Raw genomic sequence first — 16,411 nt, forward strand, 5'->3', positions numbered from 1 at the left:
GTCATCTTTGATGGTAACTCTTAAAAATAAAAAATTGATCATAAAACGTTAAAATTTTAGACCATTCGTGGTCCAATTTGGTATATGCTGCCAAAAGTTAGGAGGTTGATGGGTTTTAACCCGTACGCTACCACAAAAAGTTGTCCGGCCCACTATGACTGGCGCTGAAAATCCAGCGGCCATTAATAATTCAGTATGTATACAGGGTGTTTCAAAAGTGATGGTCAATAATTTAAAGGTGAACTGTACAGACTACAATATGCAAAAAAAAAAAAAAAGCCTAGTAAACATGGCTCCTTAAGTGAATCGTTTTCGAGATATTGCACATTTCTATTTGGGATCCACCACTGACTTGTTTGTTTAGGTTAGGTTATGCTCGTTCTCTCCCTTTCCCCTCTCTTGATGCTCTGAGACGTAGCAGGTATACTAATACTTGTCAAAGGATAGTCAACATGGAAAGAGGTTACAGCAACAAAGAGTATGCGGATGTAAGAACCCAGTTCTTACACTCATCCTATGGAAATAAATAATATAACATAACAAGAAAATATGTATATATTAAATAATATTATTCACATGGGATGATTTTCAGCTTAGATTGCGATCGCTCTGTACTGTACCGTACAGTCAAGTAGGGGAGGAACACTAGTACAAAGGGAGCACCGTAAGGCCAGTTCATGGTCGCATAAACAGAAAGTGGGCAGCTCTTTGGAAGAAAAGAACAAGGGGAACCGACTCCCCCTTGTGGAGAGGAAGATTTTAAGAACTAAGAGGGTGAAGGAGACCCTGGATGCGATATACACTATGTGGAAATGGCTAGCCGCTAGATGAAACAGACCGACTCCTTGAGCACTTATTAATTTCATGGAGCGGTAGAGAAAAAACAGAATGGACTAAAAGGGGTAAGTGCCTCGGAAAGATCACAAGAGGATATCTAGAAATTTCTAGACGCCCAGTAGTTCATCGAAGTTTCTGGAAATTTTGTGAACAGGAAGTTACCCCAGGAGAGGGAAGGGCCAAGAAAAACGGAAGAAGTGGGAGAGAGCGAATGAGATGATGAAGAACGAACGACGATTGGACCAAAATAGAATGAGCGGCTGAAACAAAAAGGAGATGCAAGACAGGGAAGGGGGAGTTTTTTTCGTGGGAGAGTTGAGTTTTGACAGTTTGGAAGTTTTTGAGAGTTCCTGTGGAGATGCCTGAGTGATGTGCGGCTGGAAAGAAATCCCGAGAAGTGCCGGGAGAATCGCCAGAAAGTAGCGGACAGAGAAATGAGTTGTGGGAGTTGCTGTTTAAGAGTTGTTGAAATAGGAAGGAGATAACCAATGAAAGATGGAAACACATATGCTGGAGCTGAGTAAAAAGGATCGAAAAGCCTCGGTATAGAAAGTTAAGGAAGAGCTACATAGCCAGGCTTCTTGATAAAGCAGTAAGAAGAGTCCTGATAATTCTATTATGCTTCCCAGTTTCGTCGAACTGATCAGACGCCCAAAAAGCAGGCCGGAGCAACTTATTTAATAGCCGTATGGAGAGAAGAGCGAGTTCCTGAACGTAGGAGAATCCCTGTAGATGAGCAGCAGTTCCTTAGCCGATGAATAATTCCAGTTGGAGCCTGATGATGCCCTATGCTGTTGATGATGGTCGCCCCTGAACTGAGAAAAGGTTGTGTAAAGAGTGATTCCCTAAGTTATGTAAGTACGAGATAAAAATTTAAGCTAGATTTGAGGGGAAGGACTTTAGAGAAATGTCTATTTAGTTGATAGTAGATTTGGTATTGTTTAGCATAAAAGGAAGGAAAGAGTTCATAAGATATAGATGTATGTACTTCACCTCAAGGATAAGTTAAAGCAAGGAAGATTTAGATACATGTACTCGAGACTGGTATGTTCTAAGTTAAGATGTAAAGGTGTCCTAATGACATGAAACGTTACAAGATATTAAGATTGAATTATTTTGGAAGGGATAAATTAAAGAAAGATTATAGCGGGGATTTATAAATCTAGGACAATATCCATAGAGGTGTTAAGCTCACTGCTGTAATTCCAGTTGGGAATTTTAACTGTTAGAAAGTAAAGGAATGTTATTAGATGTAACCTAAACCAGAAGGAGAAAAGGCAGAAAGACACGAAGAGACATAATATATGAGTTGTGATTAATTTTACATCTTAGCATACATATAATGCCAGTAATTAACATTATACCAATAGATGTTGTATGATATAATCCTTTAATGTATATACTGTGAAATAAACAAAATTGTATATGTTTATCATGTGTAGTATTGAGTCATTCTGAATACTCAGCCAGTCCAGAGGAGACATACACGAACTATTATTCCCCCAGAATCTGTGATCTTCTGTGCAGTATACAAGTCAGGTGGAGGGGGTAAATTAACGTGGAGGGGGTAAATTAAGGGGGAAATTTAATTGAGAAATACAAAGTTAAAAGAGGTGGGTCTGGAAGGTTAACGAGATTTATTATTACAGAAATTAATAATAAAGAAAAAAGTAGTAACCTCCTATCCCCCCCCACACGGACATGCACTTCATGTATGGTAAAGCCAATGGCAGTGCACTCGAGGCTGTACGTTTGTACCAAGAAGCATTTCCCCGCTGAAGGCAGCCCAACAGGCGCACATTCATCAGGGTACATGAACGCCTTAGAGAACATAGAGTACGAGCAGGTAGCCCCCAGAAGCAAAACACCTGATGGTAAGGAAAGGGTGGATTTTTTTTTTTTTTTTTTGTCCCATCTACTGGATGAGACACCTGATGTTGAGGAAAGGGTGTTAGAAAGAATAGAACAAGATCCAGTAATTTCGACAAGGAGGGTTGCTCTGAAAGAGCGTAAACTGAGTCATAGCAGTGTGTGGCGAATTTTACATCTCCAACTATTGTACCCCTACCATATCCAGCATGTACCAGGTCTACTCTCCCAGAGTGCTCCCATAGTCAGTGGCGGACGTTAAGAGAAAACGTGCAATATCTCAAACGGTTCATTTGCGGTCCAATGTTCTCTGGGACTTTTTTGCTTATTGTAGTTTGTACTTTTCACTTTTAAGTTATTGACCATCATTTTTGAAACACCCTGTATAGTAACGCTGAATCTGTAAACTATTCTAGCCTTGTGCAGAGAATAAACGGAAATTTATTATTGATTTATTTTTTAAAAACAAAACTGATAGATCTTCTGGACCTTTGCTACTGACGAAGTCAAAGCTGCTGTTGATACACCTCAACAACCACTTCTCCATGTCATTCAGTGCTCAGCTTTACATCTCTCCATATTTGCCACCTACTCTCACTTCGTCTCGTATAATATATTGTTCAATTCCAAATGGTACGGTTCAATTTTAATATATGGTACAGTTCAATTTGTGCACTTGCCCAAATTGAAAGTATGCTAATTTAAAAACAAAAAAAAAAAAAAAAAAAATCAAAAAGCTAAATTTCTGCCTATACTATTCAATATGAAACCTCCAGTATAACATTAGATGTTAAGGTCGGTTTACGGCAATGCTACCATAATAAAAGCAAATGTTTTTAGGCGGCACAGAAGGTTCCAAGTAGGAAGAGAAGATAGACGTTCGTTTTGATGAAAGGTGCGGCGCTACCGTACAAAAGAAGGCAGATGACAACGCGACGAAAATCAAGGAAATGGTACGTTTTGGTTCGAAAACTTTTGGTGGAAGATATTGGCATGAGAAAGATAGCAGCTAAGCTGATACCTCGACTTTTGACGAACGAACAGGAGATTTTTTGGAACGAAGCGAAGAGGATAACTTTTTTTTTTTTTTTTATATGCCAGTAATCACGGGAGATGAAACATAGTGGTACCAATACGACCTCGAAACAAAACGTCAGTGGATGGAGTGGATAAGGGTTCACTCACTTCACAGAAGAAGCCACGAATGGGAAGGTCAAAAATCAAAACTGTTCTGTTTTTCCGACGCGAATTCCATGTTTGGCATTGTTCACATGGAATTCGTGTCTAAGGAGACAACTGTGAATCAGACACTGTTGGGGGTTTTAAAGGGTTAGTGCCGTGATAAGAAAACAAAACTATCTGCGGAGAAATCATTACTGGATTCTCCATCACGACAACGCATCCGCTCATGCTTCGATTCGTGTAATCACATTTAAGTGAAGAAGCAAATCGCCACTTAGGACCACCTGCGCTCTCATGGGTAGCACAGTTGGCATACTCATTGGCCTCCCTACATCGGGTGGAAGAGACCAGAGTTGGAATACCGTCATTGATGCGAAGAATTTTTATGGGCCATTTCACAGCGTATCTGAGTTAGTCGAACTCAGGCGAGGGCAGCATGGTTTTTCGTCCAACAAACAGAAAATCGACCAAAGAACACGCAGTTTACAGATATATTATATACGGCGCAATATGGTCTAAGTCGCTGATGTGCCTAAAACCCCTCAACAACTGGACCACCCGCCCTGTTCTCTTTTCTAGCCCCTCTCGACTTTTCGGATGTTCCCAAGATTAAACATTTCTCATTTGCAGTCGTTGAAGACATTAAAATTGATGTGAAAAAAAAAAAAGTTAAAAGGCGTTGCAAGTTGCAGAAGAGCGTTATGGACAATATGGCACTGGATCATTGAATGCATTCCGGAGGGAGTAATTGGAAACTTGCTAATATGTAATTTTTTTTATTTTTTTTTTCTAAATTAAAAATACCATTTTGTAAATTGTCAGGAAACTTAATTGTTGCTAATATTCGCGATTTTAATATTAGTCTTGACAAAATGATACAAAAGAGCAAGCTTATATAGAATCAGCCAAGTGTGTGTGTGTGGGGGGGGGAACTGCTGACTTCCACAACTGAGATGGAAGACTGTTCCAACAACCAATTTCTGTCCTTCCTCATTTTAAGTCGGTCTCCTTATGTGTGTGTCTATTATAATCCTTTACACTCGATATCAAACATGTGGAAGGTGTCTTATACCAGCCTAGTTTTGTTGAAGAGAGAAGTGAGTGATCTGTGTACTGCTCACTATCTCATGTTGTCCGAAAGCAACGGGAATCGAAGTAGGGCCACACAGTATCAGAACAGCGAAGCTATCCACGGAACGATCCGCAAGGGCTAATTTTCTAGCAAATGCTGCTCCAATGCATATTTGAAATGCAATGTCACTGACGTACTATAAATGCATAGCCGTAATCGTCTATAATGTAATTCGAGACAATACAGTCGACCTTCCGAAAACATCGTTTAATCATTATGCCAAATACCTGTTCGGACCATTACCCACGCTTTGTTGATGGAAGATAGCGAAATCTTTAATACTTTCATCAAAGTTTTCTCCAATCTAACATTCTTTCAAAGGCTTCAGCTGAGCGTGGACCCAATATTGACTGATGATAAGATTGGCACGATTCCAAATATCCATAATGTTATCCTGCCGTTCTCTGCAGTTGATGGAAAGCACGGCTTATTCTTTGGATTATAAATGGTGCAATCAACCATATAAAATTTCATTTATTATGAATTCGCTTAAAGTTTAAAGAAAATTGTCATACCTACGAGTATTCTACCATTGTGTAATCTCCATAGAATAAATTTTGCTATTAAAAGTTAAGTCTACAATGGAAATTTCGCTTTAGACAAATATGCTGTCGAAATACTTGCTCAATATATGCATAGACTAGTTTTACCTATATTTTGGCATTGCTGTCGAATGTTCGTTGTAGCAAGACCCATTATTTCTTATAATTATAGAGAAACCGTCGATTTCGAAAGGAAATCTAATGATAAAAACAGGATCTCTTACAAATAAAGAAAATTTACTTGGTAAACACATCGTAATTGTTCTCAAACTAATTAGAAATTCTCCTAAATTTGTTATTTATATAGAACAGTATCCGATCTGTGCAGCTAATGGCTTTATAAAATTGAAATTGAAAGGAATATCAAAAGCATTAAAACTTAAACTGTTACAGAATCAGTTGGAAGTATCCCCTTCCAACGAATCCTCTAATAGTCTAAAAATTTCATTTTATCGTTGTTTCAAAACACCGATAAAATGAAAGCCATAAAATGAAATAAAATGAAGATCACTTCATTTTATTTCAATATTTTCTGCTCATGTATTACCATTATGAAGATTTTGTTTTTTAAATTCTGTTTCTAAATTATTTAATTCTGTCTTTTTTAGTTTAATTTTTTTATCCCGATGAATTTGGTATCAGTCTCTTTACCACCTTCTTTTAGGAATATAATTTTAACTGTCATTATATTAGTACTTGGGTTGGGCTGTTACTCTAGAAATTCAATGTAAAAATTCAGAAAAATTATAACTTATTTATAATCACTGGTCAAAAAATTTTAAACCTTTATTTAGTATCGAGAAGAACGTACCCTATACTATTATACAGCCTCTTGAGTGGAAGACACGAGATAGTCTGGATACAGGCCTTCATGAGGTTCATGCCACACTTTCACCGGCGAAAAAAAAATGTAAATCAAGGCTCGTCAGACCACAATCTTTTTCTACTGTTTCAAGATGCAGTCTTGGCGTTGGCGGCATAGAATCGAATCTTTTAGTTTTTTTTTTTAATAGAAAAAAGTGGCTTTCGTTTAGGTACACTACTACCAAATACCAGATTCTTCAACTTATTTCACGTAGTTTGAGTCTTTCTTTGCCTAAAATGAATTTTTACACATTTTCTATACACTGGACATTCTATTCTTGACGCATTTGAGTGTAATTTTTTCGCATTTCTTCCTTTTAGAGCTGAATTCTCTTTCGTCTTCCACTCATTATTCAGTTTTTGGGACAGTTGCTTTCGCCAAACCAATAATTTCCTTTGTTTTCTCAAGTCGCTCTTGCTAAAAGTGTTCCTACAATAACACCTTTCTGAAAACCAAAAGGTCAGCTGCTTTCTCCAAAACTAAGAAAACTCAGAAGCCGCAGAAAAGCATGCAGTATTTATCTGATACTAAGGAACTTGTGTGATCATACCATGTGACAACTGATATTTGCATACCATAAGTTTAACTGCTGACGCCGATTGCAAAAGAGTTTTTTTAATATTTTGTTCAGTGAACGTAATTTGTATAATAATAATTTAACTATAATAATATGAATTGTTTATTGCCCTCGTGGGCACCATTGGTAGAACCGGCTTCCTTCCCACACTGCGTGGAAAAGACCTGAGCCCTCCCTTCATCGACGGGAGTTTGAGTCCTGTCGATGACGGGAGGAATTCTTATGGGGCTTTTTCAGAACATGGCTGAGTTAGTCGGTTTCAGGCGAAGTAGCATGGTTTTTCTCCCGAGATATGGGTTTTTCGTCTAGCAAACAGAAAATCGACCACAGAACACATGCAATTTACAGACAATACGCGATTCGCTGACTCTCTTAAAACCCCAACAACAACAATTGTTTATTCCACAAAAAATTTAATATATAAAGAATAGAATCATTTGTTGACTATTTTCACCGTAATCGAAGAACAGAAAGAAAAATCAAAATTGCGCAGTGAGAAAAAAGTAAAAATATACAACACATTAATGTATTTATTTGTTTAAACTCTTTTGGATTGTTTGCTGTAAATTCTGCACATCTTGTTTGTTTGTTATTTGGTTTTTAGGAGCATTAGCAACTAAGGCCATATTGCTCCGGGATATGCGGTGGTCATTCCCTGACCTTTCCGCATTCTCCGTATTTGGTGGTGACGGGCTCGAACCCCGGTCTAATCAAGAAGCGTGTGCTATGCACTGCTGCTCCTTCCCACCTGGCTACGGAGGCGCCGCGCACATCTTGTGAAACAAAGGCTGCTTGTATGTGTTAGTATGTTGAGCTAATACAACCCAATACGTTTTCAAATTTCCTTTCATCGCAAAGAATTTAGCTTGCCAATAAAATGTCATAGCCTGCAGTTTTGCATGCGTGTCATCTGTTTGCCCTTCCTGATCTAGACTTGTCTGTTTTGCAGCAAAGACAAGCTACTAGTTTCTAATCAACTTTAATAAATATTTTGTCTTCACCTTAGGCTATCAAGTAAAGAAGCAAGAATATTACAAAATGGCATCCAAAAACTTGTCAGAAGGAACTTCTCTCGTGACGGTTATAGACCCTGAGACAGAGGGCAGTAGCTCCTGTAGTAGTTCAGAATACTCCGATTATGATCGGGAGGATGAAGAAGCGGAAGAGAGCGAAAGCGAATGCGGTAAGTATGAATCTAATTTCTAAAGTACAATACAGGAAATATTTCTTTAGTCTATAAGATCAATGTTTTCTGAAAATAGTCTTCTCATCCATCACTTTAGGACAGCTAACAAAAAATCTTTCGTTTTATATTAGGTGATCAAGCTAAAGTAGTGTTTCTGTACTGAAGACAGGTGTTTCCACTTTCCTGTGCTGTCCATTTGAACCTTGACTTCGTAACCGTGATATACTTACAAGAAATCATCTTATTCCCTAGTGTCATTTTTCTGATTTTACGATTTACTTGGCGCATTTTATTGGCGGTGCCTTTTAAGTATATTCCCGGTTATGCGTTTTGTCAATTATTTATATGGCTAATATGTTTTTTCACCTGTTGTTATAAAACTGCTATATTTTATACACAGTCTGCGCGTATAGCACAGTGGCATTTTTACTTTGAATCCCACGCCGGGTGGAAAAGACCCTGGTTCGAATCCCGTCAATGACACGAGGAATTCTTATGGGCTTTTTTCACTCCATGGCTGAGTTAGTTGGTCTCAGACATAGATAGCAATGTTCCTCCCCTCCCCTCCCCTCCCCCCGGAAACTCTGGGGGGAGAGGAGGAACTTCTCTCTGGTTTTTCGTCCAGCAAAACAGGCAAATCGACCAGAGAACACGCGCAATTCACGAACATGATACACTTGGGTATTTGAACTAATGTTTCTGGTGACCCTAGTGAGATTTATTTTTATATTTTATACACATATTATTGTATATGCTCATTTCATAAACCGAAGATTCGATTCACTGTGTGAAGTGTGATCAAAAGAGGACTGATTATTATATTTGGAAAATGAAAGCTTATCGACTATTCGGATGGATCTCCTTGCACCGATTCCAATTCTTGGTTCACCGGTTGACCACAAGGGAAATGATGAATTTATACGATACGATAACAATTATCTGATTGAGAAAAACACAATAAGAATGATCTAATCGAGAGTCTTCTTGTTTTTTTTTGGCTTGGAGGAGTCTTTCATTGAGAGTACTTGGTACACTCACTAGTAATTATGGTGCGCCTCCGTAGCCAGGTGGGAAGGAGCAGCAGTGCGTGACACACGCTTCTTGATCAGACCGGGGTTCGAGCCCGTCACCACCAAATACGGAGGATGCGGAAAGGTCAGGGAATGACCACCTCATATCCCGGAGCAATATGGCTTTAGTTGCTAATGCTCCTAAAAACCAAATAACTAAGTAACTAGTAATTATGGAAAAAATACAAGCGTTTCGTTGTGATCAGCTGCGAGGATACGAGGCACAGACTTGGCTGAAATGCTTACCATTCCTGAATCTTGTGTTAAATTAATTGGCAAGTCCCAATACTACTTTCACTAGCAACGTCGCGGATAGTTAATTATTTATTACTCTTGGTCCGTTCTTGAACACGAGCAATTAAATCATTGGTTTTCAAAGTTGAAGCTAGGATCATCTTTGACGGATAAAAGTCCCCTTTAAAGTTTGCGAACCAATGAAAAGTCTTCGAATGACGCTCGGCTGAATTTTAACATTACGTTCTCCTAATTTAATTCAAATTTGCTGCTTAGTAAAATTACATTATTTTAAAATGTGGTGAAACGCAACACCTCTTCATTATATAAAACGGCATGTTAGGACAAATCGCTGCGACGCTGAAATTAAGATAGTCAGTCCCCGAAAGTTTTGATCACACCTCGTACATCTTAAAACTCATGAGGCTTTACATATAAAAATGTCCATATAAGTTCTTCCATTTTCGAATCGGTGTACAGAGCGGTTGTAGCTGTGTGCTAATTTTTTTTTTTTTTGTTTTTTTATGTAAACCCCAAACACGAGAGGTATTAGAACCTATAGTACTTAGTACCGTGCTTCGGTTGGAGATTGAGAAGACGAAAGAATATATTTGTTGACATTGGACTTTAACTTCTGTAGACTGTAATTTTCAGGAAATACGTATGAAGGAAGGTTGTTCCAGAAAACGGCAGTTGAATGAATATACGAGGAAGATGAAAAGTTGGTTCTGTGAGTTCGAAGTTGGACAGTAAATGGACGTTGGCTGGTGGCGGCACGTGTTCTGACTGTTTTGAAAAAGAGAGCGGGAATTACAGAAGAACAGTGCTCATTGAAGTATCTGTAGAAGAGGCATGCAGCAGAAACAGTACGTCTATGAGACAGCGAGTGGAGAGACTCTGTTAGAGAAGAGTCATTAATTAACCTAACTGCCCTCTTCTGAATGGAATCAAGAAGCCTGAGAGAGGTTTTGGGGGCACCACCCCAGATATGGGAACAATATTCCATGGCAGGGCGGATTTGCGATTTATACAGAGTGAGCAGCTGTTTGGAAGAAAAGTAACGCCGAGAGCGAAAGAGAAAACCAAGTTTTTTAGATGCAGAGGAAGCAATATTTGTAATGTGCTTGTGCCAAGAGATTAGAAGTCAGGGTAATCCCCAAAAGAGATATATCATTTTGCCTAGAAATAGGAGTGTCACTAAAGATAAGCATAGGAGCAGAAGAATCCTTTTTGCGAGATATAAGACAAGACTGAGTTTTAGAAGGATTGAAATCAACTAAGTTGTCTTTGCCACACTGGAGAATTACCTGAAGATCGGCATTTAAGGAATTGGTAGCAGATTTTCGAGAAGTTGAAGCTGATTGAGCAGGACAAGGTTTCTCAAAATGAAAAGTGGAATACAACGTGCTGTCATCGGCAAAACTATACATAGGATTTCCAGTCAATGGAAGAAGGTCATTAATATACAAGAAGAAAAGAGTGAGTGAAATAACTGAACCTTGGGGGACACCGGCATTAGTGGAGAAGTTAGAAGACAGAGAGCCATCTACCATCACCCTCAGTGAGCGATCAGAGAGAAAACTGGATAACCAATTACTAAAAACAGTTGGCAAATCATAAGATGGAAGCTTGTTTAGAAGACTTTTATGCCAAACACGATCGAAAGCCTTTGAGATGTCAAGAGCAACTACTTGTGTTTCACCGAACCTTTCCATTTAATTAGTCCATAAATGGTAATATAAGCCAGAATATCACCAGTGGATCGACACTGACGGAATCCATACTGGCGATCGTTGATCAGATGGAAGGTTTCTAGGTAGTTTAAGAGTTGGCGGTTAATTGATTTCTCCATTACTTTGGAAAGAGTAGAAGTAATTGCCATGGGACGATAATTGGATGTGAGGGATTTGTCACCCTTTTTAGGAACTGGCTGGATATGAGCAAATTTCCAAGCAGAAGGAAAAACACCTTTTGGAATAAGAAAGTGAAAAAAGGCGGCAAAGAATAGGAATAAGTTCAGGAGCACAGGTTTTGAGAACAAGTGGAGAAATACCATCGGGACCCGGAGCTTTCTTAACATCAAGATTTGTCAAAATCCTTCTGACATCCTTTTGACGGAAGACCACAGAAGGCATTGAATTGTGGGAGGTGTTTTACCAAGATCATTAATACATGAGTTGGAAGAAAAATGGGATGCTAGCAGGTCAGCTTTATCCTTGGCTGAAGTGACAACAGAACCATCTAGTTTGGAAAGAGGTGGGAGCAGAGATGGGCAGAAGTTGCGGCCAATAGCTTTGGGAAGAGACCAGAATGCTCGGCTACCATTAGGGCAAGAGGCAAGTTTTCTACTCTTAGCCTGTTCAAACTCTAGTTTGGACTGATTAATAACTGCTTTACAATTGTTGCGAGCTTTGGTGTAGGCAGAAAATGAAACTGAATAATCAAAAACAAGCCAATTACGATATGCAACATTCTTCTCTTGAACAGCCTTAGCACATTTATTGGAAAACCAAGGTTTAGATAAAGGACGAGATTTTAAAGTGGAGTGTGGGATAAAGGATTCCATTCCTGCAAGAATAATTTCACTGACACGATCTGGGCAAACGTTGACATCAGAAGTTTTGAAACAGTAATCCGACCAAGGAAAAGAAGAAAAGAAATCTCGCAGGTCATCCCATTTTGCATTCTTGTAATGCCAAACAACACGAGGTTGGGAATAGCCATGAGATAAAGGTTCCATTGGAGAAGAGACAATCACCAAGTTGAGATCTGAAGTGCCTAAAGGACCTCCCACTTCGACCGTGTACTTAGAAGGGTTGTTTGTGATAAAAAGATCAAGCGTATTGGCTGTATGATTATAATTGTCCGGTATTCTTGTAGGTAAATGAACGATCTGTGCAAGGTCATTAGTAATTGCAAATGCCTCAGCATCTCGACCAGCTGGGTCGGTGTGACTAGAAAATGGACGCCAGCTGGAGTTGTGAACATTAAAATTACCAAGGAATTAAAGAACACCTGAATGATAGCTGGACATGCCCTATTCTAAACTTACATCCTAAAGATTAGATAAGAAGAAAATTTTCTGTATAGAAAAATCTTTACGATGAGTGCTTTAGTCTTCTACTACTTAAAATCTAGTGACATCTGTTTCCTTTTGACTAATTGATTGATCAGTTCGATTGATGGATTCGATAAGTCTGTACATTCCTGTGCCCATTGTTTCCAAAAACGTCCAACCTTTCGAGCGTCACAATCGTACCAGAGTCAATTTTCTTTGTTCGCCATCCAGATTCTGGCAACCCAATAATCCTACCTATTTCAAAGTCGAGCAGCTATACATAACGCCACCTTAAGCGTGTTATAGGTATTGCACACTCGTAGACTCATTCGCTCACCGTTTTGTTTGCCTGATGACGTTTACAAACCATTTTATGACGCTTTCAGATTCAGGGCAATAACAGACACGTTTTTGGACGTTCACTAAGCCGATAAGCATCGCATGATAATCGTTTACGCCCATATATGTCACAATTACGCAAGAAAAATTTCAGTAAATCCCTCCATTCTTTCTAGATATGAAAATTTCAGTGACGAGCAGTGTATATGTTTGTCAGAGTTTATCGAGTACATTTTAACTTTATAATCTTGCAAAGTGGTGTAATAAAGTTGAATTTTCAAAATTTCTTCGTTGTACATTTCCCACTTCGCATAACTGACAGTGTCAAGGCTCTTGAAGTTATCGTTTGAGTCAGTGTCAATTCATAAACATGTCTGCAATACTGCTAACTTGTCATACAGAATGACTAGCATCGTTGGATGACATTGATATAAATTCACGTCAAACGCTTGTATTCTGCTCCTGGCTAGCACTCATTCTAGACTGATTCGGCTGACTGAAAACTCGCCGTTTTCAGCTGTTTGAAAATATTGAAAAAAATTGAAAGTTTGTAGAATTCTCTGCTCTACCAAAATATTTTCAGTCGTACAAGCATGGCATGCATTTATTAAGAAAATTAATACAGAGTTGATTAATACAAATTAATACAGGTCACTTGTTATCTTAATGCTATATGAATACGTTGAGGAAGGCTTCCACCACTTTCTGGTAAAGAGCTAGTGGTATAGTGTTACTATTCTTTAAAATAGTGAGTTTCAGCAGTTCAAGAGTCTTCTTGGGCATGCCCGAACCCGGAATTCAATCTCGGATCACAGGCGCTATGTTGCGTTTGGATTGAGGGCACTGTAGTTGTAGTACCACAGGATTATCCCGATGTCGTTGCCTGCAAACCACGAGTTCACAAGTCGTGCTTTGTAGTGGAGAATATGGTGCCGAAAGGTTGGATTTGGAATCCGGCGGATGGAGGCCATGCCAAGTGACATACGCCCTCACTATAACGCAGCCACCTCCAACTTGCACCTTTTGGACAAAATATTCAGTCGCTGGACTGAACATTTAAGGAGTTGCTGAAGCCATCTTGAAATTTCTTGCAGATGGAATTTTCCGAGTATTTTTTTTTCTTTAACAGACCGTGCGTTTTCGCACCATGTTCACAAAATACGACTCATTCTTAACTAGCCTAATCAGAGTAATTTAATTTAAAGAGGCAAAGAAACCAGCTTTAAAAGTCAAGTAACAATCAATGTATTTTATTTTTTAAAATCAAACTGGTCAAATTTTTACGTGAAATTTGTCCTTTAATTTAACATGATAAATGAGGATATGATGTCGGGCATTCAAAATCAGGCTGGGTATAACAAAAAAGCAAACGCTCATTTAGTGCGGTACTGGAGGCAACTAATTTTTTTTTTTAAGATGTTTTGAAGGTTTAGAGTGAATAGCTGTTGGCAGGACAATTGCAAACTTCAGGTGACCAGTGACAAACGTATCAAGAATGAGTTTCAAATTATAGGAGGAGGAGAACGGTGTCGCAAGGTCGGCCAAGAGTTTGTTTGTCATCTTCTATAAGGATGGCAACCGAACAGCCTGTAACCCGTTCTCAGCAGTTGTAAATATGACAGATCCAATGCCAATTGTACGCGAAGGTGTCAGGAAAGGGAACTCTGAGCGTGACCAGTCGCTTGTTTCCTTCCATAGGATTGTACAAACAGCACTGACTGGTACCAAGACCAACAAGCCGATGTTCTTTTTATATATGAGTTGATATTAAGTCTTGAAGCTGATTCTCGACATCTTATTTAAAGAGAACACAAATCATGCATTCTCTCCCAAATCAGGGAAAAAGGAACAGCTATCGTGGCAGTGGTTCAAGAAGACATGATGAACGACTGCACGTATCGTCACATCGCTGAAATTGACTGTACACAAGATATTGATGTCTTTTGTAATGCTTTCAGAGTGGCAAGATTCATTTTCATGGGCGATGATTCACTTCCACTAGGACTCAAATGGTTCCTTCAAAGTGAGAACATTGTTCGGATGAAGTAACAGTCGTCAGTATTTTTACTGGACGGATGTAATAGTTATCTAATTGCATGGGAACTGAAATAATAATTGTAATTCAGTCTCGGAGACCATTCACAAATTACCCAGCGCGATATTTTTTCATGTTTTTTTAGCATCTTTTCCAGTAGCACTTAAGCAACAGCTTTATTTCTCCATTATTACCTAATGAAATGCTCCAGTTCAAGTCACATTGATTTTGTTTTATGAAAAAACCTGGTTACATAACAATCTTGCAACCTTCTTACTCCCGCCTATAAACTTATTGTAACATTTTGCCTAATCCTTTCCCTACCTTTTTTTTCCTTTGCGCAATTTGTGATTAGCTTCCTTATTATAATATAAAATCTTTTCATAATTAACCCAATCAATTTTTGTTACTTTCTTTTCTAGATGATGGGTTGACATGTAATGTCTGTGAGCGCACTTTCAACTCTGCTAGAAAGTTGACTCATCATCAGCAAAAGAAAAGACATTTTGGCTGCTCCGTATGCAATTCCAATTTCTCCAATCTTCTAACTCTTGAACAACACAAGGAATCGCTTGACCACTGGTCTGAAGACGATGGTAACACTTATGAGAGCGATACAGATGATGACAGCGAGGACGAGGATAGTAGCAAGAAAACTGAAGAAATGGAACGCCTATTATAAATCCTGTTTATGCTCTTGTTAACGGTTGTTTTTTTTTTTTTTGGTTTTTTTTTTTGTTGGTTTTTTGTTATATGTGATGTTGCAAACTGAAGCTTATTATTGATATCCCAATATTGTGATATAAATATCTTAAATTTGCTAAATAGTTTTAAAAGTAGTTGAATAAGTAACTTGTTTGGTTATTGCTGATTAACTTCATAACTAGCAAATTAGATTAGTCTTATTATTATGATATAATCAGAAAAGCAATCATCTTGAAGCAAGCGAATAATTAACACCAGAATAATGGAAAATAATTGAAGAATTTTATAATAAATATGCAATTATTTTTTTAAGACGTGAAAACGATTTAAATGTGAAAAAGAGTATTTTAGAAAACTCAAATATTCTATCTACATAACGAAATAATTCAGATTGTTGTAAAGGATGAATTGTTTGATTTAATATATTTTTTAGATTCCTAAAAATTCTTTGCACACCTATTTTATTTTCTCTAAAAACGGTATTTTTAAGCAGTTTAGACACCAGGTGGCGCAATACGAAATGAAGCTTTTGATACAATTAATGCGGAAGTTACATATTTAATTTTCTCGATTGTAAGTGCAAAATATTTACTTAAATCTAAAAGAATTAAATTTCTTGTAGTTCTTTAAATATGATGGATTAAACTTGCCACTACAGGAAACAGCAGCTGCAGAATCTTAACTTGGAATTGCATAGGTGTGTGTAATAAATTTTATTGCAAGGCTTGCTTAGAATTTAAATAATACTTTCAATGGTGGCTGTATCTGTTTGCATGATGT

General features: G+C 38.1%; 1 protein-coding gene across 1 annotated transcript in view; it reads left to right on the top strand.

Moving 5' to 3' along the window:
• The window catches only part of LOC150082195 (uncharacterized), a 34,715-nt gene extending 19,093 nt beyond the window's left edge, over positions 1–15,622 (top strand). Inside the window, exons 2-3 of the mRNA XM_090380039.1 lie at positions 8,011–8,187; positions 15,349–15,622. Coding sequence (XP_090236165.1) covers positions 8,011–8,187; positions 15,349–15,608 — 437 coding nt within the window. The 3' untranslated portion in view covers positions 15,609–15,622. The remainder of the gene's footprint in view (positions 1–8,010; positions 8,188–15,348) is intronic.
• The last annotated feature ends 789 nt before the right edge of the window (positions 15,623–16,411 follow it).

The sequence above is a fragment of the Mastigoproctus giganteus genome, chromosome 8 (assembly GCF_048544385.1).
Source record: "Mastigoproctus giganteus isolate SK-2022 chromosome 8, ASM4854438v1, whole genome shotgun sequence".
NCBI lineage: Eukaryota > Metazoa > Arthropoda > Arachnida > Uropygi > Thelyphonidae > Mastigoproctus > Mastigoproctus giganteus.